Genomic DNA, 27,971 nt, shown 5'->3' on the forward strand with positions numbered 1-27,971 from the left:
ATAATTCAGTGTTTTAATGCTAATGTTATTTTAATTTTTTTAAAAACGGCATGAGTATTAATGGCAGCTTAGCAGGCTGTAGTCTTATGTGCATTTGAGCTGTACTGCATTACACTGAAAAGTGTATTTTGCTCATCACATTTCAATATTTGAAAAACAACTCAGTATAAAGCAACAGTAGCACCATAAATCAGAGCATCCACGTTGACCGTGAAGTTACGGTGTTGACAATTTTTATATTATTATTAATTCCACTTTCTGTTGCAACATGTTTTAGTTAACGTCTTGTGTTTTATGCCGGCACCAAAGAGCAACACTGATTTGTGTGTTCTTACTATGACAATAAATACAGCTACAGTTCCAATTCTGATTCTTGACATCCCTCTATTTAGCCCTCACAAGCATGAATATGAAATAAACTGTGAGTGGCAGAGTGCAGTGAATTTGCTTGTAACTTAAACTCCTCCTACTGGCTCTCATGAGAGAAGTAATCACTGAATGCAATATATGTTAATTAAAAATGTTCTCATACCTGCTGAAATGTTTGCAAAAATATTACTATACTGTTATAATTTTGAACGCAGTCAAATGGTCAAAATTATGGTCAAATTTTCCCCAGATGTACCTAATGACCTGGAATCTGGGTTGGTAAAAACTAAAATGTAAAAAAGTAATCCTACCTGTAGGTCTGACCTTTGTAGTATGATTATATGGACTACAGTAACAACAAGAAAAATTACCTTCATGTAAAAAAAACGGAAATGCATGCAGTTTATGAAATATAACTCAAATTTAAAGCAACTCAGTAAAAACTGTTATAAAGTTTGTGGCAAATATGTTTTGTTGACAGGGCCAGACAGGTGTTAATAGAAAAAAAAGTTTAAAAAAAAAAAAACATAGTAAGAGAATATAGTCTGGTGAAAAAAACTTTGAACTATGATCTCAATTGTAATAGAAAAATTAAAGATATCTGATAGCCGAACTGTTGAATGAATTGCAGTGGCATTGTATAAAAATGTGAAATAAATATGAAAGAAGTGAATGAATGCATTATTACTATTTCCCCCTTTTTTTTAAAAAAAAAATTAAGATGAGCTGACTTGGAAAATTAGAACTTAACTCAACTGCAACTAATTGCTTCTTTCATCTATCCAATTAAAAGCAGAATTTTAATCCAAGAAGTTTATTTCTTGTTTTGAGTTCTCATCCTTTTAATAAGGACAAAAACGTAAGTACTGCATATTAATTCTGCACCACGGAATGAGCCGTTATTTACACCTTTGATTATCATCACTCTCTCTCTGCCCAGGACTGCTCTTGGGCCACTCCTACAATGACTGGGCTTAATTGACAGACGTACCAAAGGATGTGTTGGCAAAGTTAGCCGCTAACCGCTAACATTTTCAATCCATACCCACTCAGGTGTGTATGTGTGAGAGGGTGAGAGGAGGTTGTTAAAATGGTGCTGAAGATCAATAGGATGTTGTTGTTAGTGAGAGACCTTTCATGGGAAACATCAGTAAGGTGGCATCACAAGTTGTCATGTGTGATATTCGTGAAATGTGTCTGGAATGTCTCTTCCTTCAGCTGCCTGAATTAACAGTCAGCAGCTACAGCTCAGCTCCCCTAGATATTCTGTGATAAAACAGCTCGGTTGCATGAGGTAATCTCACCCTCACCCAAATGAGATGGTAATGCCTTCACTCAGGGAATTCAGAAATACACAGCAGTACCTAGATGGAGGCTGCGCACCTCAAATGGGACTAATAATAGAGCCCCTATTCTCTTAACTTGGAATCTATATTATATGCTTCAAGAATGAGATCAACTATATGGGTCAGTGGGATTTCTGTAAGAAAAAAAAATAGAAAGGAACAACCAAAAGAAAATATGCACTACTGACAACAGATCTGAGGAATGCAGTAGCTTACAAGAAAATTATTTGGGCAGAGTCACAGCTTAGAACTTTAATTAACAGAGCTGGTTTTAACTGATTGAAAGGGAATACGTGTCCACACTCATGTGCGCGTGAGCCTAATTATTTTCAACTCCTTGATTGTCTACAGGCTCCATAAATAAAAGCACAAGTGACTTGAAATGTTCAAAGCAAATTATTTTAGAAATGGAAATGATCAAAGAGCAGTCTTTCATAAGTTCTGTGATCTCTGAGCTAGAATACACGGGGACTTCAGTCCTCCACGCTGTGGCCTAGGTCCCGTTTAACACACACATAATGCACACATGCACACACACATACTTACGTACGCAGACACACACACACCACCTCCCAGTCTCACAATTCTTAGCAGACAGCAAAAAAAAAAGGAAAATATCTTCTTACTTGGGATCCCCAAATTAAACTAAAATGGAAAAAACATAAATTGATATTGTTATGATATTATACGTATGGATTTACATGCAACATGCAACAACAGTAAAAGCTGTTTTATATTAGAGATCAGTAAAAAAAAATATGTGTAGGCAGTCAAGTCAGCCATTTTGCAATGATCTCTTGTTCACATGTTACAATTTATATTATCAACAGCACATGCTGACTTCTAAGCTGTTTACACTGTACCTGTTTGGCACATTATCGTTATGTGTTGATGAATACAAGGAAATATACACCATTTTAAAACACAGGCAGAAAAAAGGTACTTACACTGCAGCTGCGTGATATGAGTGATGGCTGTATCTTTTTTTCTCTCTCTTCCTTTGGTTCCTTGGAATTATTCATGGTCCCTTTTGTGGGATATTTTGAATTAAATTAATGCATATAGCAAAGTTAATGATGTTTTCAAACAGGAAGTGATATTACCAGTCAAATATATTACACACATAGCTTTACTGATTCATTTGTAGCTGTTTCTTTGGCCTTGAAAGTCAAGAAGTGTACACTTTTAAAAACAAATATTGTTTCTACAGTAAACAAACTCCCTCTCTTCTCTCTTCTGTTGCACGCTCAGCTTTTGTTTGGGTATTACTGACCTGATGCATGTCAAAACGGTGGGGATTTTGTATTTGTTATACTGTAGGCATAGCATTTCCATAAGTATATTTTCCTTTTTGTTGCAGATTATATTTTCTGAAACATACTTATAGAGATTACATAATTCCGTCACTTACATAACTGAAAGGAATGCTATGGCATTCACAACAGCAACTAAACAGATAACATAAGGTACTGGAGTTGAGCAGAGGAAAATTGCTAATTACCTCTGCCATATCCTACTTTAATACAGGACCTAAAGGAACAATGTGACACACTCTCCTGTTACATAGGAGATGGAGTTTTGATCCCTCTTCTCTTTCGGATATCTTAAAACGAGGATTATTCCCTGCGGACTGAAATAAATACCATCAGTTCTTCCTTGTTCTTTTTGAAAGTCATCCATGAAAAGGTGAAAACTTCACAGGTCTGAGTCAGCAGTGAAGGTGGTATGCCACTGATCGTGAGACAAAAATTAATGCAGCTGTTTGTGACATTTAATGTGATACTGTACGCATGAATCTTCACTCGATGCATATCAAATTACCATATCATAGACTGCATCTAATAGAAGGCCAGGCTTCCTTACTGATGATTATTTTTGCCTTTAAATACATTACTTCATCTCCTCAAAGCTTCACTGGTCACTAATTACTCTCTCGCATGCCCCTGTGCTCTCTTTAGCAAGTGGCTAATAATCTCCATCATTAGGGCTTTAATTTCAAAGGGACATAAATGAAACCTTGGTCCCCTAGGGACATTATATTGTTGATGACTGTAAATAAATATATCATCAACCGGTTACCTTGCATTCCCTCCTGTTGCCTCAATGCCATTACACTGTTTTTGTCTGTGCCATCCACTTTAGGGTCAACAAATCACATTTGTCCCCTTAATATAAAATATCATCACAGTGGAAATCTTGGTCTAACTGTAATTTAAAAACCACAGGGGAAATTCCTAGGTTGTGTGAAGACCCCCTATTCCCCGTCACCTTAGATCCATCATTGTAGATTTAGGCCCTGGGGTGAACTCGTAAGGCTGAAGGTTAACAGTGAGATTGCCATGCATCCTTCCTTACAGCGTTCTAAAATGTGCTCCCACTACTGCTACAAACACTAAATATCGGCACACAGTCACGTCCAGTACATAGAAATGTAACCGCCACATACCGGTGAGTGCAAGCGCGAGTGCGTCAACACCTCCATGTTCGGCAAATGGATGGACTTCAATAGGGATATGATCAGAAACAGAATCCTTCCTTCAGATGTAGAGTTCACAGGCTTGATCATGCAGCCGCCTTGCAATGCATACTGCAACAGATAAAATTAAACACTGACGATTACTCACCACTTTGAAACACCCTGGACCGTGATCAATGTAATTTCTTTTTTAAGTTCAACCTCAAACAGCAGAGATTTGAGAAATCGTACAAAAAGTCTGTATCTCGCAACAGAACTGAACTGTTTCTAATGAAAGGTGACAGTTTTGAGAGACAGCAAAGACAACAGCCATTTAGGATCTCTTTGCATTGTTTTTGTAAAATCTAAGGCAATGTGCTCTTTAGGAGTCTAAATCAAAGCAATTTTCTAACAATGCTTCAAATGCATTCTGTAAAACGTGAATCATTATGCAGGAAGCTCTAAGATGTATGTCAAAGATCATATACTGTTCAGAAAGACAGATGAAGATAAAGGCATCAATTTCTGGTCCAAGTGCAGATTGAAGCATATTCGTGTGACTCTTCGCATACATGAAAGCTACCAGCTGCCCTTGCCAGCAAGTGGAGGACATTAAGGCTCAGACTGGTTGATCTGTGATGACAAGGGTCTGGAGGAGGGATTAGAAGCAAGGGGACCAAAGTTATGGTCATTCCCTTAAAAGGATGGCAGTGCATCTCATAGGCCTGGAGCTTGCAGGAGTTGAAAGATCTTCAAAGGTCGCTTCACCCCACACAACCTACTCTAACTCCCCAAAAAATAAAAAAAATTAAAAAAAATAACCTTGAAAGCATGACTTTTGAGAGATGTGGACTTCTAAAATATTATTTATGTTCCTTTTGCATTGCAACAGGCCACAACAAGTGCTGCAAGCCACAACTTAAAAAAACTTTTGCTTTTAGGTTGTTGTTTATTCTCCATGTGAAATGATCATTGTCAGTCATATGATTACCTCCTGAGCTTACCAGCTTACCCAGAGACCATGAAATCTCAAAAACTGGCTCATCAAAAACTGTCAAAATTTCAGTTATGTAAGGCATAGATAATAAATGAAAAAGGAAAAAAAGGCATCTTTTAAGAACCAACCACAGGGGTAAATTGCAATGCATCAAAAGACAAATATGCAGCAAATATAAGGATAGACGGGACCTTTCTCTCTATCTTGCTATATATTGGCTATTAACTGATGCTCTAGTTAGTGACACCAATTTTTCGTAAATTCTCTAACAACAGTCAGAAAGCTGAGTATTTCGGGGACTTGGGATTAAGCTGACAGTACAGCACCCATAGGGAAGAGTGACAGGAGCCTAGTTTAATAAGACCTGGTACAAGCTGGACTACACAGGGGGTTGGCACCACTGAAATCAGAAAACTACAGTGCAGATGAAGATGAGACGGAAAACTAAAGGATCAGTTTGGTTAAATCATAAGAGCATAGCACTGGGATTCAGCATTGCTATTCACCATTTCATGGCTCGTAACCACACAAAACATGTGCATATAAGTGCGATGATTGCAATATCGTCCATAAGAGCACAGCTTCTGAGTGTTTTATGAGCTTATTAATTGTCAACCTGTCAAATTAGCACAGGCTTAGACATGAAACAGATTGCCTTACAAATGTTCTCAGATAGAAACAAGTGACCCATAAATTTCACTCCTCTATTCGGGCTTTTTTCATAGTTGTACAATATATTGTCCAGTAATTTACTTCAGAGTTAAAATGTGTTCATTTTTTTTAAACTGCCCTTATTATACAGTGTTGACATCACCCCTCTGTGGCAACCATTCTTTAGCTGGAAAGGGCAAGCAAAAGAAAATAAAGCAGCAGTCAGTGCAGCTGCATTCAGTTTTCCATGTGGTATTGCAATTTTCCATGGAGTTGCAGTGTAAAGAAAAAGCAGATATATGAGTCAAGTTCCATGCATGTCAGGGGGAGAATCTAGCAGAGGATACCTACTTACCATGAGACCACTCTGGCAGAGATTATGATGCCATCACGAAGAAGTCATGGAAGGTGAAGATGGGCAGGAGCTGCAGGGATAGATATAGATGAGGCAGAGGAACAAGAGGATCTGGGGAAAAAAAATTTAAAATGGGAGGGGGCACAGACGGGTGGATGAAAAGAAACCAAGGTGGGAAGCACAAGAACCACTGGCTTGACCTAGGAAGGATGGGAGAAAAAAAGCCAGAGAGCCAATTAAAAACACATTTGGTCAGTCAGAATGAACGTTGACACAGCTTCTCCTGCCTCTTCAGACCAAGCTCAGTGCCTAAGCCGCATTCGGAAAAGTACGGCAGCTACATAGTGTAAGTTGTGCTAGATGCCATATGTGGTTATGATAATGCATAAAACCAAAGACCACCCCCTGTTACACAGTTGGGGCTCAACCTAAGTATGGCACAACAGCAGCCCAGGGGGGCAAGATAGCAATTTACCGGAATCCAAGGTGAAATAGATTTATTTACATTAAAATGATGTATACCCTGTATACCTAGTCCAAAATGGCGCCTGTGCTTGTTGCTAGGCAGAGAGTACAAAAGTAAAGATGGCGGCGGACAAGTGGCAAACTGAGAAGTGGAGGTCTAATCAGTTATGATTACTTGGGGGAAGGGTGTGGCAAGGTTCAGTGTTTATGGGGGAAAAAAACCCATGGCATGGTCAGAATATATGAAGGAAGGGTTACACGCTGGAGGCTGAGAATATCGGTGTTTAGGTTGTTACCTTTTGACTCCTAACACTACAGAAGAACTATTTTGCTTATACAAACACAGAGGCTTCTTTGAGCTCAAAATTATTTTTGATCACCTCTATTATGCTTTCTGTGGAGAGATGTATTATTTTTAGAAACAGAGCAGAAAAGGGCAGAATGCGACAGTTTGGGGTTCAGTAGAAGAAGAATGAGATACAGAATATCTTAAGATATTTTTTAAAGATAACTGTAGTACATAAAGCATTTGATGAAAGGTATTGATATTGTTGCATTTCAGGACAAAGTGGCCTCATAATTTCAGTCATCTCATCATTAAAGCATACTGATCAAAGCACACTAGGTTGGCTTAAATTTGCTCAAAAAAGAAACACTTCACAATATAAATATTTTACAATATCAGCCACTTGAAATCTTCATGTTAGGCCATATCACAGTACTTACCACAAAGAACTTCAACCCTATGAATGTTATTGTTATCAACCTAAATAGTACTGGTGCAGCGGCACCAATTCGCTAAAGACAACAACGAAATCATTAACACAGGTTAAAACTGTTTTTTCTCTTATTGAAATAGAAATAAAACATGTTGATGCTTCTCACAAAGTCTGACACTGAAAAGTTAAAAACAAAAATTAGCTGCGGTCAGATTCAAGAGGGATTTGCAAAGTGCATCATCAAAAATATCTGACTCTCCCAAAAGATCTATTCCCATGAGTATCGTGAGCAACGTACACTAGAACCAGAATGCATAAACAAGTGCATCACAGATTGCAAGTATCACCATCTCGATAACAGTTACATTGTAGAAATACACAAAGAATGTGTGTTTTAGTCAAAAAAGATGAGAAGATTAAGAAGATGTTTTATGGATTTTTTTCCACATTTTTATAAGCGTAGAAGGAAACTTATGTTGCTTGAATTTCTTTTACAAATAACGTCAAAAAAGCAAATATAACTACAACTGCAAGCTCTTATGTAACATCACAGAGTATGTATAAAGTAACATGTGTAAGGGGTGCATAATCAGATGTAGTCTCAGCTTATTTTTCCCATAGATTCTATGATCAGAGCAAACTCACCTATAAGTAAAATTATTTCACTGCAATAAAGAACAAATATATATCAAAGCCTGTCAGATCAACATAATCAAATATTCCAAGGAAACATAAAATTGGTGCACATGAGACCTGATTACACAAACTGGTATATGAAGTTAGATGGCACTAGTCATTAATGTGTTTAATGGTAGAATATGCTGACATCCATGCAGGTGCAATGAATAACGTTTTCTAATAGTAGTAGAGCGGAATTTCTTTTTCTTTTACTTTATTTGTGATAATTGCCACCTTCACAATGACCAAGCACTATACTTTCCTGAGCAGGACAAGGACATACAGTATACTTATTTGCTATACTTTACATACTTGTGTACATAGTCTTTAGCTACAGAACATACCTGAACCTGATCACTTAATTTCCAGTTACTTTTTCTTTTGGTATTGTTAGAGAGGGGTGTTGCTTCTTGGACAGGAAACAGGAAGTGTGATCTCAGAATAGACTGGATAGCAACAGTTCACTAAAAATGAGCTATTGTCTGCACCAGGATTAGTACCAAAACGGAGTAAAAGCTCTGTACAGACAAATACAGGCTTCAAACTGAAATCCCAATACCGTTTTTCTTATTTTTAAAGAGGGTTTTAATTGAAGGGTTGTATTTGAAGGAACAAAAAACAAATAAATGTGATCATATGTGTCTCCCAAATTGTGTTATAGGTGAAGTAAAACATTTAACTATTAATAATAAGCAATCAAGTGAATCATTTTGAGCTTTTTTCCCACAAAAACCAACCAAACAAACAAACAAAAAAAACTTTTTAACTTATACCAATACCCAAATCAAACAGAACAGCACATATGTCTAGCAAAACAGTCTCAAAGTCTTAAAAAATTCAGACTCAATTAAAATTCTTAGAATGTAAATATCTTTAAAGTATGAGTAACTTGACTGTTTTATAAACTAGCCTGTTATATAATAAATAATTGAGGTCTTTTCTTTTTCTTTTTTTTTACAGCTTGTTCACCTTCAAAATAAAACGCTCTGGTGTATATGTGCGTCTAAATAAGACACAGAAATAATATAAGGAGATAAAATTTATAAACTGACTTAAACATGAAGAAAAAAAGATTTGATATCACTGAATGAAAACACGCGCGAAACCCCGCAACAAAAACACATCTCCAGCCTCTCCCCAAAAAAAAATCATTGCGCAGTTAAGAAAATTAAATTCGTTGAGTAGGCTGCAATTTCCTTTTTTGTATTGAGAAGATTTTATCTTACCACGTTACAGTTACCTTTGATTTTACCTCAATAAAATCACTTCCACATATAGAATATAGACTCTGCATGTATATACATATAGATTATGCAGACTCATCGGTAGGTCTGGCTTGCACAAAAATGCAAACTTGCAAATATGGCGAATAGCACTGGATGTGTTTTAAGGGGAAGAACAAAGTTTGGCATCATGCATTGAATGGGTTTAACCACAAACTCCCGATCAAAGAGAATATAGACACTTTAATAAAATATAGGATAATTAATTATACAGTGAGCTTATGTACAGTTGAACTGTATGCTAATTAAACGTTTGAATAGTAACACGACCACTGGTTTATACTCACACTCTTACTCTGCACAGAAATGTGAAATATACATATAATACACAGTGTGTAATAAAAAAATAAAAAATGGGGCAAAAAGTGAAACATAATCAAGGGCAGGGGGAAAAAAACTACTGAGCCTTGCGGTATTTTAATTACAACTCATGCTCCAGGCCCGTCACGCAGGGTTGTTAAACCTCAACATTTAACTTGAGGGGGGCGAAAAAAATTAGATATTTATTATATCTTGCGACGTACATAAGTCATGAATAATATTTCTATTCATCCCGACATACATTAGACTAGTTTACATTCAAGAAAGACCCCTACAGTCAGGGCTACATTCAGCAAGACACTTCCTTTTACTTAAAAGATTCAAAGTTCAGAATAGACTAATCAACACGCAGATTTCCATTAAATCCTTAGTCATTTTTTCCCCACTTAAAGATAGATATCTTCAATACTTATGCAACACAACGAAAACTAGAAATACACATAACGGTTCCTATAATCCACTTTTGGGAGATGTATGGGCTTTAAACCAAACCCAACCGAACAGGCCTCACGACAACAAATAAAGCTTGCCACATTTCCATTGAATACTCAATAGGATAACTGAGGACGTCACGCAAAATATGTAATACAACATTCACGAAAGTACAGAGAACAACAGCTGTAAGTTTGAGCTACGACATGAAAAATAGGCCCAAAATTCTAAGCCGGTTGTGTGTGTCCCAACAACACCTCAGAGAGACGGGATGTTATTGCATTGCTTTGGTGGGAAAGAGTCCACGCCGCTGTGGCATGTGTACCATCCATTAACAATACTTTTCTGAAAGGAAGAAGCAGGGGAGAAAGTCCTTGAGCTCTGGGCAAAAGCGTGACCTGTCTGGCTGCAGGGGTACTGGGAGGACTGGGGCCTGTAGCTGCCTCTCTGTAACAACAAAGGGTCCAAGAGGGGCTGTGACCTGTGTGTTGAGTAGTCCAAACTGCTGTCAAACGTGTGATGGAAACGTGACCTCGGGGTCGACTCGTCTCGACTCTCTGGGGACAGGGGGACATCTTGAGTTGAGGTGGGTGGATGAGGAGGGCTGATCTGGGTTCCATCCGAGACTCGGCTTGACCTGCCCTCCGCAATGTGACCACCACCACCAGGACGCGCGTCGCCGTCTTTGGCGACTTGGGTCTTGTTGCAGTGGAGTTTCATATGCTTTCGCAGGGAGCTTGGGTGGGTGTAACACTTGTCGCAGCCCCTGACCTTGCACATGTAGGGTTTATCACTGGAGTGCACATGTGAATGCTTCTTTCTGTCGCTGCTGTTCGCAAACCTCCGGTTGCAGCCCTCGAACTCACATTTAAAAGGTTTTTCACCTAAATGTGCAAAGAGAAAAGTGACGGCGAGTTACGAAAAGGTTTGCAGGTCTCCGCATGTTCTGCCTGACCATGTAAACTAATGTTGATGTAGCCTGGGTCAGTGGGTGGGCCATGTCATATGAAATGGGAATCTAAAATTAAGAAAAAAAAAAAAAAAAAAATTGCACAGCCATGTTTCGCCCAACACTGTGGAATTACTTTAAATCACTCGCTCAGCAACACACAGAGCCGCCCATAGGCATCGGTTAGAATTCTTTAAGAATGTGACACTTAAAAGGTAAATTGCTAACAATCTGCAAATAATAGTTGCAGAAACTTTGGTGCGGTCCTAATTGCAACAAATGAGGCAGTGTATCTGCAGACTAAATCAAAAAGGCTCCAGGGCCTAGTTAAACATGCATTAGATTAACCTGCGACCGCAGTTGCAGATTTGTTTAAATTCAGTTACCATGCTTAGAGTGAATTATGGCCATCAGGATGCTAATTGTTCTTCTAGCACAAAGCTGCCTATAGCTGCTAGCCCTGGTCCTCCTGCACATACGTGGGGAAATGTGTAAAAGCCGGACTGATGTAAGAAAAAAGAGCCTGAATCGGAATCCTTGCATGTGCACATTTATCTGAATTTAAAAACAGAATGAAAAAGAAAAAACTAATATCTTAATATATATTTTTACATAAATTGATTAGCTGAACAGAGTGTGCATGTGCAGTTGTGTAATAGCCTAAATGCCATTAAGCCTCTCTGTTCTGCCTCTGTCTCTTTGCTTTCATTAGTAAAATAATTTACAGCATAAGAAAAAGGGCTGCTTAATAAACGCCTTTCGGTCCAGCTTCTTTTATTTCTAAAGAGGCTATTCAGTACAATTTGGCTGTATTTCATTGTAATTAAATCTTGTTCCGCAAATTTTCAAATATTTGATATACAACACAAGCGGAGATATGTTTTTTTTAATATTTGATTCCGTGCTTATGTTAGTTGTGCAGAAAAAAAGGCAAAAGTTAGTCTGTAGAGTGACGTGATTTTTTATATATATATTAAAGGTTCACACTGTCTATTAGAGTCAACAGGGCATAAGGAAATAATTCAAATATAACTCATTTTGTTTACACTGAATGAGGTCATCTCTGTACTTACCAACTACTGCTACATCACAGTGTGATGTGCTCTGTTAGTGTTCCTGAGTACAGGAGATGAGTCCCTGGGAGGCAGAAGCAGCGTAACGGCTACGTCACGACTCTCCGGTGTCCCGGGATTTATTTAATAATTTCACTGAATGAAGTGGGAGAGGCACCCAAACCACTAGGCCTGCTGCCTATACTACACATAGTTTGCAACTGTGTTACTACTTCTCTGTCAGGCAGTAACGGACAAGGCGACAAGTGTCACAAAAAGCTTTGCGTAACATTTCCATAACACTTTACATTGTGCTGTGCAGACACCACAATAATTATAATAATAATAATAATAATAATAATAATAATAATAATAATAATAATAATAATAATAATAATAATAATAAATGTTTTAAAGAAAACAACTGAACATTGAAAACATAAAAAATATGTTCACATTGGTAAAAAATGAAAACTACTAAATATTAATGATTGAGCTTGTAAAGTTGATAAAACTGACCGTTATTAATAATATTATTATTATTATCACTATTTGTGTTGTTGTCTTATCATTAACTGACCTGTGTGAGTCCTCTTGTGGATCTTTAGATTTTCTGATCTTGCAAAAACTTTCTCACAGCCGTGAAATGGGCAGGGAAATGGCTTTTCCCCTGTGTGGACTCTGACGTGGTTCACCAGCTTGTATTTGGCTTTGAAAGGCTTCCTGTCTCTCACACAATTCTCCCAGTGACACACATATTCAGAGTGCTCAGGTCCTCCGACATGCTCCACTGTCACATGGGTGACAAGTTCATACATGGTCCCGAAGGCTCTGGAGCAAGGCAGCTTTCCAGCCCCCTCTTGGCCGTCACTCCACTTGCACACCAGCTCATGCTTTACTGTTTGTTTTGAGCACCTGAGGAAAGCGTCTCCTCCTCCACGCTGAATTGCCATGTTCAGGGGTTTGTACAGACCCAGGAACTGAGTGACAAGTTGCTGGCTGTTTCCCTTGGGGCTGATAGTTTGGCCGTAAGGGTGAGTCCGGGTGAGGAGGTCGCCAGGCAGACCCAGCATCATCTGGCTGCCGAGATCTCGAGATGCGTCGGAGGACGCATGGGCCTGCTCCTGATAACTTGTGAAAAAAGTATGGCTTCTGTTGTCTCTGCAGCCATGAAAGTCACGATAGCGTCCAATCCCTCCATGTTGGTTAGGTCTTGATGCCAGTTGATCAGTGACGGGTGGCATGCCGGCTCCAGAAAGATTGGCTCCAATGATAATGCCCCTAGGGCTGTGCTCTAACCGGTGACTGGGGTATCCAGAGTCTGAAAAATTGGGAACCGAATGGTCAACATATGCACTGGACCTCGTCTCTGGGTAGTCTCGCAAATTGTGCGAGGGGCAGAGTTTTAAGGAACTGCCAGTGGGGTGTCCCATGTGCTCTCCTGCCAAAGGTGGCAGCACCACGCTGGGTTCAGTATTGCTCTCCCCGGGGTTGACGCAAGAGAGAGGGCAGCCACTAAACCTCGAAAGGCTTGTCATGTTTTGTTGTGAGTTTGGCTATGAGTTTGCAAAATCAACCAATTCAGCACTCAGGATACACCTAGAAATTCTGTTTCCATTTTCCTTGTTGTATATCATCTGCATGTGAAATTCTTGGCCGTGAACTTCGCAGAAGTAGGAACCAGACTCAATTTCGTTAAAGTTGGTGTGAGTCCCATGCCGTTCACTTTGCCCTCTTGATTTGTGGCAATAACCGTGGTAGTAAAAATGCTTCGAAACAGGCCATGGTGCAATATAAAAGCACAGCAGGCCAACCTGCTTTTAAAAAGGGAGCTTTGGGATTGGTTGGAATGCGCTGTGATTGACAGGCGCTGGGTTTGTTTTAAAAGGGACACGCAGGCGTTCACTGCACGACTCCGTTTTCAAATATCGCAGAGAAAATGCTTTGAAATGTGCCGCGATACTCCCAAATATTGCAGCCTCTTTAACTTCAGGCGACTTCTTATAATGCCCCTTCTCTAAATCTCTGCGTAGGAAAAACGCACAGGTTAATGCATAATACTAATCTTCTAGTAGAAATCAAGTGATTAAAAACCGACGTGAGCAAAAAACACAACACAATCAGTCCCCAGCCTCCATGCCTTTTATTTCAGCAAATGTCCTGCTCCTGCCTGGCAAGTATAATAGAGAGACTGGTCCTTGCGTGTCCAGGCCAATTATTGTCAAGACTTTCATTTTGAGTAGAGCACATCGTTTGAAAATAGTGAGTTACAGAATATTATTCCTCACAATTGTACCAGTTGTTTGATTTTAAAAAACAAGCAAACAAAAAACATTATTGCTTCGGCACTTCATTAAGCTATACGAGCACCACGTTTAGATCCACATTTTTTCTAATAGTAATAGAAGGCTACTGTTCTCTCTCCGGGGTAAGATCATTGTGGTACACTTTTATTTTAGAGTACATTTCCGTACGGACGCAGTAATCTATTGGGCTCGTGTAGTATGAAAAATAAAACTTTGATAAAGCAACAAGTAGTCCTACGAGGCACGATAATCATCTTGTTGGAAATAAAAGTTATTTCAAAAATACATTTCTAGTAGTGTCACTGGGGAGTACAGCAGAACAAGATGTACTATTTTATCCATGTGCTTATTGTAAATCACGTCTGTATATAACGCTGTTCTTATTAAGCCTAAATAAATTAATAATCTTCAAAAGTTCATCACGCACCGTCGTGCAGGCTGGCACAAATGTGAAAATGGTTACGTAAAATGCAAATTATGAAACGTGACGAAGAGCAGTGGATAGGCTGCACTGTTCCTAGGAAACTCAGATAAACTTTCTTACTTTGGGGTGCTGTGAGGACAGCAAGCTTCAAGCTCTCCACGCTGCTCTACTGCAGCACATATTTCTGCACGTTTTCCAGCTTTGACGTGGCTCTGGCTCGATAAACACGCAGTTTTTTGGTTTTTTCACCCTAACCACTTTAGCCTGATTCTTTTATCTGTTACTTTTATTTCAATCTACACAACTCGGCGTAAGATCCGAACTGCAGCTTACAGGTTTAAGGTGAAAACCCTCTTATTTCCAAAGACTTGAGCTGGCGGTATTATCAACGTGCAAAAAAAAAAAAAAAAAAAAAAAAAAACTTTCTGACGTCACCTGCAGTGGGTCCTATGCAGAGACAAAGCAAGGGGCCCACTTGACATTAAGTGCTGGAAAATAGTAGACATTCCCAGAACTGGTCTAATTCCGTGAGGATTGTAATGGACGCTCATGTTTATCAACCTTTAACCTGATGCATTTCCGAAAATAATCAAGGGTTAAAGGCCAATAAACCGAAAGTTTCCAATCTGATATTCAGATGGCATAAAAGCCTGAGAGACCTCAAATAACCCCTGTTCCTCATTTACAGGAAAAAAAGGAAAACTGTTTAGAGTAGCTGCACATTTAGGACTTATCTTCATATGCTGATTTTGAGGCTGTTCAGATACACCTTTTCAGCAAGTTAAGTGTGAGACAAAGGCTTACACATATCTAACAATTAATAGGCCTTTTTAATATTTGTCCCATTTCTGTGCTATAGCAAGCAAATGTGAGCTCTTCAGTTAGTGAGTGTATCTGCTTTAAATATGACATATAAATTTAACAAATTTTTAATTTCATGAGATAAATATTGCGAGAGGTTACCTTCAAACAATAAATCATAAAATTAGAAGCAATGGCAACAACAGTAAACAGTGTTTATTTAGTTGGGGCTTTGCAATGTTGCTTTACGCGCTTTGCAATATTATTACGACAAACGACTAATTTGGAAATTGCATGTAAATGTACAAAACTTCAGTTCAAATATCTACTTTGTAAGAAATGTAAGCATTTTGACATCTGAAATCTCCTCCAGCCCTGCAGCCTTATAAGTCTGGTTTATGTTGGCTGTTTGACAAGGCAGATGAAATTCTGGTGACTGCTGCATGTAAAATATCACTTGCAACAATCAAAACATTCATGTCAGGGCATAGTTTTTACAGCCACAAGGTCCAAGTCGCTCCAAGTCGCTCTTAGTCAATATGAATCAAATATATTATAAAGGCGCAATGCAGAGAAAAAATGGGAGACAAGTCAAATGCCAGTTTAAATTCCAGGCTTGCTGTATACGAAGCAATGTTATAGACTGGACTGAAAATTCAGCAAGTTCAATTAATTCAACCTTGGATGGTGATGAGAAGAAGTGTATTTTTTTTATCAAATAAGGCCCTTTTTAGGGAAAACTATTTGCACAAAAGGGAAAAACAAGCACAATCACACACACAAACACACGCACATATAAAAATGAAATGTAGCTTGTTGTAGCCTATATTATAATAATATGGCTGCTTTTCTATATTAATCTAGTCCATATATCCATATAAAAATCACTAGCGTTACACACGGTGAATGCCGTAATGCAACACAAGATATTAAAAAAATAATAATAATAAAAATAAAACTTGAAATGGAAACCAAGAACAAAATGATTTCAAGTATCCATATTCATTCGTGCCTGTGTGAGCTGTGTTTGTGTTTTCTTGTAGTAACAAGAACGTGTGTATGTGGGTTTGTGTGGCTGTTTAAACAACTGCATGCATTAGTGTGGAGTGCGCTGAAATATTATAATTGATGAGGGATGGCAGTGCACAGTCTTGCCATGACTTTATGAAATTTAGATGAATTAACAGGTTTGGGATGAGTCCATTTGGAGACAGATGCTCCAGCAAATCACAGCAAGAAGTCAATTAGCCCTCTCCATCAGCCATATGAAGGCAAACTCCATGTGCTGTAGTCAGTCAAGGCCCAACTGACCATATAATCTATGAAACACATACAACGATCTGCACAGTTATTATTGTATTACATACAGTTATGAGCCTGTAATGAAATAAATGATGAAAATATGGAACTGCGGAAACATTTCGCCACTGAAAAACATGAGAATTGAAAAAACTAAACACATGCATAGCACAAAAACATGCCTAGTATCAATGTAATACAGGCACTGTGAAATTCTATATTACAAGACAGTTAAATTACCGTTTGTATTGTAAAGCAATATGATGAGAAAATCCTTCTCATTATCAGCTGCTACATGTGCAGGAAAAACTAAAACAGCATTTGTTGCAGGCTCCATGTGTTTGAAAACACAAAGCATAATGTAAATTTTTGCTTTGTGAAAGCACTACGCATTCTGAAAATAAGTGGATGCACATGTTATGAAGACAAATAGCAGAACTGGAACAAATAAAAGAACCTCTATTATTCTCAGACTCTATTAAATTTACTGGATGTTCGTGTGAATGCAAACCTGAGCCACTGTAGTGTTTTAAGCACCGCCGAATATAAGAGAAGTGGGAAAAGTGACAGAGAATGCACCCTATTCAACACACAAAGCACCACAATTCATTTTCTTAATAAATCATGCAACAGACATGCCACATTTCAACCACAGCAAAATGTGGAAGTTCATTCTTCACATTGTCTATTTATCCAAAACAGTGAATCACAGAATCATCCATGTAACTGTGCCTCTGGGATACATTGATCACTTTACTGTCCTTTTAAAATGTAAATACTGAAAACAAGATCACATACAGTGGCATTCGGTTGTGGCTTTTCCTTTTTAGGAGCGATTAAGGTTATACTTCTGTCTGGTCACTACTGAGTTAATTTCAAGTCCACAAACTTGTCTATAGCACTAGCGGCCTAAGCCAGCCAAACATAGTGTGGGCCACAGGCCAGACATCATGGACTAAAAAAAAATCGCTCAACTTTGCTACACGCACATACACACAGAGAGAGAAAAAAGACTGGGCTGTGATATGTCCACTGGTTTATATAAGAATAGAATTACCATGCATCTAGGTCATTTACGAAATTACACAATGGAAAAATCCTTTATAATTACTGACTCTAACACATCTAGTTAGAATAAACATATAAATGTGAGATGTTTACCATTTAGGGTGATGATTATGTTCTGCTCTTTTCCAGCAGCAGTAGGCCTACTGTCACAGAGGTATGCACACTAAAATATTCTGATATTTTTAAGGTAACGCGCATGCTCAGTTGGAAGAAGATTATGTTATAACCAATGGGCTATTCCAACGCCCAGTGAGGTAATCCCAGGAAAGATAACTAAATAATCAAATTATAAATACCGCAGTCCTGCAGAAGAGCCTTCAATAAATTGGCACGTTTCATTACGGATACTTAAAAAGGGGGGAAGATGAAATGTGTCTAGCTATAGAATAAATAAAAACACACACACCCAAATACAAAGTAATGATATATATGCATATTCCTCTAAGAATTTAATGCAATTGGCAATTAAAAAGAACATATAAAAATATTAAATTAAATATACAAATCAGTATGATTGTAAAATGGATTTGCAGCTTTACCTACATTAAATTAAATAGATACGTCCAAACGTGAGAGGAAAACGCCACTCAGCGCAGAGCTCGATGTTAAAAATTTTGGGGTAAAAAAAGCTGGTGTGCATGAGACAAACGATACGCAAAACCGCAGTCACATTAGTTTTGGAAAGTTTCTTTCCCCACTATTTAAAAGTTCCCACATTTTCTATTGTTCAATAATAATTAAAAATAATAATAATAATGGTAACGTTCCCGGGCAATGTTCCCCTTCCTGGCAAGAAGACGTGGATAAAATACAGAACAAAACAGAAATTTTAAAATAAAAAAATAAATATAAATGCTACCTAATACTCTTGTAATCCTGACTCTCTTTATGTTTGTTTTGATGAGAGCATGAATAATTAGTAAATGAGTGTTTGATGTCCCCACTTGTCAAATTCCACATTCGTGCAATGAATTAAATAATAAAATATTCAACAAATGCCAGGATACAAGAAGAGATCAGCGGTAGTTTTAAATTTAACTCTCAAGCAACAGTTGCTTTACATTAGGCCTGGCTGATGACAGCTCCCCCCCTTTTTCTCAGCAAGAGCTCGGTGCCTACGCTGCTGCTCTGTGGCTCACAAACATTTGTGACTCATCTTAACCATGTCACTTAATTATTTCATAGCGGTAATATGGCTTGCGAATACACGGCACATAACCTTAAGTGGTGTATGGAGCCTTCACGTTTCAACGAGCCAATAAAATATGGAGGGAGTTTAGGAAAACTTAACAGGCTGCTTGTCGCTGCGAAAGTTCACAAAGGTCGCAATAAATCTCGATGAGTTTTTTTTCTCTGTGTGTATGTGTTCGTCTTACACTGTCTATGTGTGTGTGTGTGTGTGTGTGTGTGTGTGTGTGTGTGTGTGTGTGTGTGTGTGTGTGTGTGTGTGTGTACGCGCTTACTGTGTTGCAGTATGAGAAGACGAGTGTGTGAGAATGAAGGGGGGAGTAAACTGTGAGAGGCTATCCCTTCGTTGTGAGAGAGAGAGGGAGAGAGATGAAGAAAAGTAGAGAGAGGGAGGGAGAGAGGCTGAGAGAGAGAGAGGGAGAGGGAAAGGGAGAGAGAGCGGCTTATGGAGGAAAAAGATGAAGTGAATCTCATTTTTCTCTCCCCCCCCCTTCAAAATAAGTTATTGAGTTATGTTGTCGAGTCGTTATGTACAAAAAGCGCAATTGTTGCATTAGTATGCGAGCTGGTTAGAAAAAGAAAAAGAAAAAAACTGAGGTTTGCGGGTTCTTGCAACAACTGAATTAACATATGAGTAACAGGCCTAAACACTAAGCAGCCGAGGTTCACTTCAACAAAACTAAATCCCGTGTAACCTCCACGGGCTAAATAAAGTGTAGATTTTAGCACTTCCACAGCATGCAGTTCACACAGGCCTCTTCTTCTCTCTCTAGCACAGAAAGACGACGGATAAGTAGGAAAACTCACCTTTTCAATCTATAACTCTTTCTCGACGAAATGTTCTGGGAGTGAATGCGGTAGGATGAGGGCGAGAACAGAATGAAGGACTGATTTGATTTTTTTCTCTCTTTTTTTCTCTCGCTTTTTTTTTTTTTTTTTTTTTTAGCCCAGATCCCCTAAAATAAAGAATGTGAGCTCCTTCCTGGGACAGATTGAGGGGGAAAGGATGTGAAAGGCTTGGAGTTAAAAAGCGCCGCTTGAAGCACTCAGCGCGTCTCTGAACTTGATCAGATTTTATGTGTCCTGCAGCGAGTCAGCGGCAGCCCTGTGAAACTTGCTCAATGGCACGAATTTTTTGGCTGAGCAAAAAAATCTCAGGATATTACAATTACTGCCATCTTTCTTTCTGTCTTTTATTCCTCCGTCTTACACCCTATAGAGCTTTTGCAAAAAAAAAAAAAATACCCCCCTCCCCTTTCAAGCGGCTTCAAGAAAGCCACATTTTGGAACTGCGCCAAGTACATTCAAGTTTTCAGTTAATAAGAGCCAAACTGGTCACATGAAAGAGAAAAAATAAAGGATAAGTCACTGATAGATAGATAGATAGATAGATAGATAGATAGATAGATAGATAGATAGATAGATAGATAGATAGATAGATAGATAGATAGATAGATACTCTATAAAACCTACTAAAACATTTTAGTTTTTCTAAGTTCATTAATACTACAATTTTCAGTTCAAAAGTGCCATAAGTGGTTGCTCAAAAAGTTAACTTTCTAGTATATCCTCTACAGATTGTAGATTATATATTTTTCTGAATCTTTAAAACTGTTTGGGAGTTTCATCAGGAGTACAACTCGTGTACGGCTGCATTTGACATGCGCTCCACATAACACATGCAGGATCTGCGCTAGAGCGTTCTGTTATACCTGCAAAATAATGCCTGCAACAACCAATCAAATGAAAGCAATTGAGACGAACTGCCATCTTCAATACCAAACTGTGCCAATCACCAGAAATCAAGCCAATTACCACCCTTCGTCGCAGTCACGTGTTACAGGGGTAGCAGAACGCCGATTGGCCGTCGTAGCACTGCCTCCCGAGTTCATTTATGTTCTGGGAGTGAGTGATTGACTTTATCAGTCCAAGGACATCATCCGCCTGGTAAGGGGGGGAAGTTTGATCCTCTTTCTCACGGATTGCAGTCAACGGGAGTTTTTTCTCCCAACTCTTTGCATAGGATTTTTCCCCATTTTGGCGTGGTTTGTTTTTGTTGTTTTTGGATTTTTCCGCGCAACGTGGTACATCTCGGCGCAGTGTGCAGCTTGCGCGCTCCGCTAAACTGGATTTTAATTTTATTTTCAGTTTTTTTCTTCCCAGCTCCTGAGTTTGCTTCAAGCTCATGACTATGCTTCTTGATAGCGGTCCGCAGTTTGCATCGTTAGGAGTGGGGGGCTTCGGGACGCCGCGGCACCACGAAATCGGGAACAGAGACCCTAGTCTGGGACTGAATCCCTTCAGTGATTCCTCCCACTCCGCTGCTTTTAAAATCAGCCCCGTGGCTCACGATATCGCTTCCAGCCAGACATCAGCTTTCACACCGCAAGCCAGTGGATATGCAGCTGCCCTGGGACACTCTCACGGCGGGCAGGTGGGCTCGTACGGCGGGGGAGCTTTCAATTCAACACGAGACTTTCTCTTCCGGAACCGGAGCGTTGGAGAGTCCACAGCTCCGAGCACCCAGCATGGGATCTTTGCAGCTTCGGCGGGGAGCCTCCACGGGCCGCCCGGGATCACCGATAACCCCGGACATTTGTTGTTTCCAGGACTTCATGACCAGGGAGTGAGCCACACTTCATCCGGTGGACATGTTGTTAACAGCCAAATGCATCTTGGCTTGCGCGGGGACATTTTCGGCAGACCTGATCCGTATCGTCCTGTAGCAAGCCCTCGGACGGACCCCTACGGGGCTCAGCTCCACAACTACAACCACCCCATCAACATGAATATGGGGATGAATGTGCCGACACACCACGGTCCGGGAGCCTTCTTTAGATACATGAGGCAACCGATCAAGCAAGAATTATCATGCAAATGGATAGACGAGAACCAGATGAACAGACCCAAAAAGACTTGCGACAGGACTTTCAGCACCATGCACGAGATGGTCACTCATGTGTCCATGGAGCACGTCGGCGGCCCCGAGCAGAGCAACCACGTCTGCTTCTGGGAGGACTGCCCGAGAGAAGGGAAATCTTTTAAGGCCAAGTACAAACTCGTCAATCACATCCGTGTGCACACGGGCGAGAAACCGTTCCCATGCCCGTTCCCCGGATGCGGGAAAATATTCGCCAGATCGGAAAACCTGAAAATACACAAAAGAACACATACAGGTAGGCACCAACAGCATTTTAACATTATGTAAAAAATATAGAAAGTGAGCCTATTTTTAAATAGACCCCGTGCTTCAGTGTTCCAAATATAAACGTGCATGTTGTTGTGTTATTGTTTACGAGGTCCTTTTCAGAAATTGGACCAACTTTTCTAATGGCGATAAGCTCCCAGTTTCCTTTTTCGAAATTATTTGAAAATATACCGATTGGATAATGTTTCCACAGTAGAGCATAAACTACAGTGCTGTGAAACTTTGCTGTGGTGTTCAGCCTCGTTAATTCTCTCAGCTTTTGTCCTGAGAAGTTTTGTGCCAGTCCAAAAGATACTTCATTTACTTTACGCCAAACTTTCAGTGCATTTGCTATATTAGTGCTTCGGGCAGACGCGGGGCTCGTGTGCTTTTTGAACACATCATTACAAGTAAGCAATTTCTGGCTGCGTTCATAATTGTCGCTCTCGTTCAGCCAGTGCACGGTACAGAATGCCCTGTTGATTCAGTGTTTACTATACAAGAGCACACGCACTGAGGAGGCCAGTAGTAGCATGAAGGAGCAGGCCTCTTGAATAAATAAAGCCTGACAGAGCAGTGTGTAGTAGTGGAGCAGTATCCATGTCGCCCCGAAAATGTAGGTTACTCTGTTATATAATAGGCTGCAGACAATTTACATCTTCTGTCTTCGGATTTACAGTCGGTGTTACAATGGGGGTTTGTTTGTGCGGGCCATTGAGGGGTAATTCACGATGTGTATTTAATCCTCCAGGTGAGAAGCCGTTTAAGTGTGAATTTGATGGCTGTGACAGACGCTTCGCCAACAGCAGCGACAGGAAAAAGCACATGCATGTGCACACATCAGACAAGCCATACATCTGCAAAGTGTGCGACAAGTCATACACACACCCTAGCTCTCTCAGGAAACACATGAAGGTAATTAACGTCTTCATTACTCCTTAAACACATTAACACACTCACACACACGCCACCCCTCCTCCTTTACCACAGACAGAGACCATCACAACTTCAGGCTTTTCTTTAAGATGTTACAGGCTAGCCCAGTCACACTGCAAAAAAAGGTACAAAAAATGGTGTGCAATCACAATTAGTGTGTTAGCGACTCTTGATTTTAAATAGCTAAAAGAATAAATGATTAGTAGTTTAAAAAACTCCCCCTTTGTTGTTGTTCTCTGATGATGGATTTTGATTTGTGTTTTTCTTTAACATAGCCGTCTTCTATAAATATCCGCTAGCAATAACCAATTTTTAAAAAAAATATATTTTAACCATCTAGTACTTTGGGAAAACCTATTTTTATATAAACTTTAACAGTATGTTGATGCGGATATTTTTATGCAGTCCAGAAGCTCGCCTGTTTCACGTTTGCTGCCTGTTTACCATTACAGTTGCCCCATAAAACTCAGAGCTAATCCGCATTTAAGTTCAGCCTCCTTCCATAAAGACACTTAAAGGTCACCGTTTACAATGACAGCCTCAGTAACTCAGTGCTCGTGTCCCCATGTTTTGCAGGTTCATGAGTCTCAAGGATCTGAATCGTCTCCAGCAGCAAGCTCCGGATACGAGTCGTCCACACCGCCAGTCCTGGTCTCAGCCAGCACTGAGGACCCGACAAAAACGCCGCCGTCAGCCGTACAAAACACGTCTGGTCACAGCGAAGGACTGGCACCCAACTTTAATGAATGGTACGTTTGAAGTCAGAAGAACAAATTCCCTCTCAATGTGGACCAAGAGGATGAGGAGAAAAAAAAAACATAAAAAAAAACTATTCATTTTCACTCCACACACATACACACACACACACAGCATCAGATACACACGCAAACACACGCGAATGGAATTGGAACAAGAGCAACAGCAGGAGATGAGAGCAAAAGCCAGCACCAAGCAGGCCACGTCCGTTCTCAGGATCACGAAATTTGACTTTTATTCCGCAGTTTTGAGGAAATCAAGTAAATCACGAATAAATAAACGCTATACTTTCTCAATATAAATAAATGTTTTTTTATCTTTTAGTTTACAGTTTTCAGAAAAAAATGTTTTATTTTTCATTTTATGTATTTTCTCAAATTTTTATTTAAAAAAAAAGAATAAAAAAGGAAGATTATTTCACGCTGTTTTATATAACGGTGACGCTCTATTGTCGCCTCTTCAATTGATTGTTGAAACTTCAAACAGTCTTAAGAAACGTGCCAAAGTCTTTGTCATGAACTTGAACACAGAAAAAAAAAATCATAACTAAATATTATCTCGTGAATGTATTTCCTTGTTTGATGGGGTCGAATCTGTTGTCAACGTCCGTTTTCAGGTGGAGAAATGTGGTATTAGGTTACGATTGTTACCGTTGAATATAACGTTGCCTTTTGTTAATACCGTTGTAAATACATATCCATGATGCCATATTTATCAATTTGTAATTTAATTATGGGTATAAGTTCTGAAACTTAAATGATATTTATGGAAATGTTTTCTAACAAGAACTGTACAGTTTTGGTCATAACCAGCTTAACATGGAACAAATGATAAACTCTAAAGCTCCAACATCGCGATTGTATCCTTCTGTTTTTTGTTGTTGTTTTATTTTTTCCTTTTTAACCAATAGGCCTACATGTGTCTTATTTGGATTAATTAAATCATCTATATGAATATTATGAATTTGTCTATATATAATGCAGATATTTCCGTCACTTTTATTTTGTTTATGGGACCATTGACATGTAAAATCATTGACTTTGTAGAGCTGAGTTCAGTTGAGCTGAGAAGCTATAAAACGGTTCTGTTGATATCTTTATTTTTGGTTAAATTTAAACTTTTTGTGTATTTTACTTTTATAGAATCAGAACTAGATGTCAATCTTAGCATAAACTCAGTATTGGGAGAAGAAAAAAAAAGAGAAAAGAATGAACCCATCAGCCTATTGCACTCCTATACTACAGGTCTTAGAGTGTGCGAAGTCATGATTTCCAAATCAAGGTGACAGCATTTTGAGTATTTCAAATTGGGGTCAAGACCCGAAATATATGCGCCAGTATGGCAACCTTTCTAGTTCCAGCAGTGTCTTTGTGCAAGTATGTTTAAATGTGTGCATCGGCAACAATGGAACTGTCACAACACAGTATCTTCAAAAATAAAAAAGGTTTTTTTGTCTGTCAGCTTGCATTGTTTTAAATGTAATTCTGTGAAACTAAGCGTGTTATTTGTTGTGGTGTTGCATATAGAGCAGTTTGATTACACATTTGCTTGTTTTGTGTGAATAACTTGTCAAGATGACATTTTTGTGTTTAACAAAATTTAGTGGAAGGAATTCTAGATCTATGTGGGTTGGGGAGAACACGTTCAGTGGCAAAAAGAGTTACAGCATTGCATTGTAACCTATTCTCAAGAATTAAATATTATGCATACACAAAGTATATTGTACTCATATGAGAACAATTTCAGACCACCAGCACTACTTTTAAAATAAAATGTAAAAACGGTACCTCTTGACAGTGATATATGAAATAAGTTTATTTAAATAATTTAAGGAATATATGTTTTATATGCTATTTTCTATACCTTAATTTAAAAGAAGTACTTTTTCTTATTCCCACCACCTTTCTGCCCCATGTCCAGAGGTCAGAGAATAATATCTGATGTATAAACACAGCTAGAATGTGATGTTGTAACACTTTCTGGGAGAAATGGGTCACACTCCAAGTTATTCCTGAAGAGCAAAAATGTTTTACTGATGAACTGTGTCACTGTGCCACATCGAGGCAAACCATGTTACAACAGCAGGCCTATGCGTTAGCCTATAGCTACCAGAGTCAAACGTTCCTTGTACTTTTTAGGCTACTGTATGTTGGTTGATTTATTTTACCAACTATTTATGAAGAAATGTGAACGGAAATTTTGACTGAAATTAAACAAAACATTATGAAAAGCGACTTTCAGACTGCGCCGTTGATTATTACCAGCATGTTGTTCTGCACCCTGCATGTTAACGCATATTACCGACACTGCTTGCCATGCTATTTAGTAGGAGTCACTTGAACTTGACACTGATTAAGGCGCCATCTTAGTATCTTGGCCGTGTGTGTGTGTGTGTGTGTGTGTGTGTGTGTGTGTGTGTGTGTGTGTGTGTGTGTGTGTGTGTGTGTCTGCGTATGTGTGTGTGTATGTGTTCAATGGAAATCCTAGGGGGAGGAAGTTGAAGGACCACTTCTTGGCAGTGTGTAGGGACTTTAGAAAGGCCGGTAAGGCATCTGTTTATGACTATGAAAGCTGCAAATGTAAAGTTTATTTTCTTCTTCTTCAATGACTGCTTACAGTGATTGAAAAAAAACCAACCATATAATAATCCTAGCATGCAGAGTGGAAGACGGGCAACTGAGGACACTGTGTGACCGTGAAAGTGGAGCAGGAATCGTTGCCAAAAGTGGCAGTGCCTCAGCGTCTCCCACTACCCGAACAAGGCACAGCTACATAAAAAACAACCAAAGGAGTTAACACACATCAATAGGCGCCATAATAAGCATTTAAACGGCGAAAAAATCTGTCTGAATTACAACAAGTGCACATGCACACATCGGGAAAGCCCCGTATAATAAATAGGAATTTATTCAGCGCTTTAAAATATAAGAGACAACAACAAATGCGCATTTCCTATTGCTCTGTCTGGATGACTGGTGTAATCTGACGACTTTACTTCCCGGTAAGTCTGACACAGAGGGGTACTTTAAACCCCCACCACACAGTATTTTTCAGCTATAAACAGTTATTGAGAAACTGATTCCAATTCTGTTTTGTTCTACTTTTGCGCAAGCGCACCCTTCGCATTTGGTTTGATTTCATTTCTTTTCACCCCTTCCCTCCTTGCCTCCCCCTCCTACCCTTTCCTCCCTCCCTTCCCAGCTAGTCTAGTCGCACATTTCAAGTTGCTCCTCTCAGACACCGTGACGTCAAATAACCGAGACCCGGCTTTCTCCGAAGCACGGCGGCTCGCACGAAGGTTGCATTTTTACGCGCGGATTTGAGATGTCCTAAACACAGACGTGGCTGCGCTCTGACCCGCAGCAGGTGACCGTGATAAGGGTAAAGAAAGCATACCACGAGGAAATAAACACAACTTTCATATATCTACATTTAAGCGTTAATCACACCCCAGTTTACGTGCAATTAAAAGGCACATTCATGTGAATTTGGGTCATTAATGTAGGGGTGAGCTTAACTCTGCAATTAAAATGCAGCTTGCCAATAAGGTGCATTAAAGCTGTTTCCTAAAACAAGCCATCATTTCCACACTATATGAGAACTCGGTACCGACGATTCAATCCAGACGGAGGAAAAAACATGAAAGGCTTTTTTCTAGTGGGTTCTCAATGGATTAGAAAGCAGTGATGGTCACGTGGATGCAGTTGTGTAAAGACTACCGGCTGTATAACAACAATGTCCCACTGTAGCAGACAACAACTGGCTCTCAATTAGCCTGCTCATTCATCATGGGTTATCTTATGGATTGCCGTACTGGGCTCCAGTGTGTGCACCCGGAGGATGGCAGCTGACTGTTGGCAGCGTGCAGCAGCCTATAATCTCTACGCTTAGAGTCTTCTTGTGGTGGTGGGGGAGGAAGGGATCGGAGGCGGAG

The 27,971-nt window shown here is 39.4% G+C and overlaps 2 protein-coding genes and 1 long non-coding RNA gene across 3 annotated transcripts in view; 1 reads left to right on the forward strand and 2 right to left on the reverse strand.

Moving 5' to 3' along the window:
- The window catches only part of LOC120442708, an 83,036-nt gene that overhangs the window by 15,622 nt on the left and 39,443 nt on the right, over nt 1–27,971 (reverse strand). The window contains exons 3-5 of the long non-coding RNA XR_005614884.1: nt 6,174–6,284; nt 4,162–4,302; nt 2,663–2,742 (exon numbers count right to left, since the gene is read on the reverse strand). This is a non-coding gene — a long non-coding RNA (uncharacterized LOC120442708). The remainder of the gene's footprint in view (nt 1–2,662; nt 2,743–4,161; nt 4,303–6,173; nt 6,285–27,971) is intronic.
- Nucleotides 9,528–13,610, reverse strand: zic6 (zic family member 6). Its single transcript, XM_031736419.2, has 2 exons — nt 12,653–13,610; nt 9,528–10,955 (listed from the first exon to the last, which is right to left on the reverse strand). The coding sequence occupies exons 1-2, from the start codon at nt 13,608–13,610 to the stop codon at nt 10,330–10,332; spliced, it is 1,584 nt and encodes a 527-aa protein (XP_031592279.1). The 3' UTR covers nt 9,528–10,329.
- On the forward strand, nt 21,102–26,264 carry zic3 (zic family member 3 heterotaxy 1 (odd-paired homolog, Drosophila)). The gene is made up of 3 exons (XM_031736396.2): nt 21,102–22,334; nt 23,097–23,260; nt 23,858–26,264. Exons 1-3 carry the CDS (start codon nt 21,344–21,346, stop codon nt 24,038–24,040), a joined length of 1,338 nt encoding a protein of 445 aa, XP_031592256.1. The 5' UTR covers nt 21,102–21,343; the 3' UTR covers nt 24,041–26,264.

This window comes from Oreochromis aureus, linkage group 2 (genome assembly GCF_013358895.1).
Source record: "Oreochromis aureus strain Israel breed Guangdong linkage group 2, ZZ_aureus, whole genome shotgun sequence".
Lineage (NCBI taxonomy): Eukaryota > Metazoa > Chordata > Actinopteri > Cichliformes > Cichlidae > Oreochromis > Oreochromis aureus.

Excerpts from the sequence above, each read along its gene's own strand:
- zic6 (XM_031736419.2), bottom strand. The coding sequence starts at position 13,610 with ATGACAAGCCTTTCGAGGTTTAGTGGCTGCCCTCTCTCTTGCGTCAAC. Across the intron at positions 10,956-12,652 it reads CCACAAGAGGACTCACACAG|GTGAAAAACCTTTTAAATGT; the intron begins GTCAGTTAATGA and ends TTGCACATTTAG.
- zic3 (XM_031736396.2), top strand. The coding sequence starts at position 21,344 with ATGACTATGCTTCTTGATAGCGGTCCGCAGTTTGCATCGTTAGGAGTG. Across the intron at positions 22,335-23,096 it reads ACACAAAAGAACACATACAG|GTGAGAAGCCGTTTAAGTGT; the intron begins GTAGGCACCAAC and ends TTAATCCTCCAG. Across the intron at positions 23,261-23,857 it reads CTCTCAGGAAACACATGAAG|GTTCATGAGTCTCAAGGATC; the intron begins GTAATTAACGTC and ends CATGTTTTGCAG.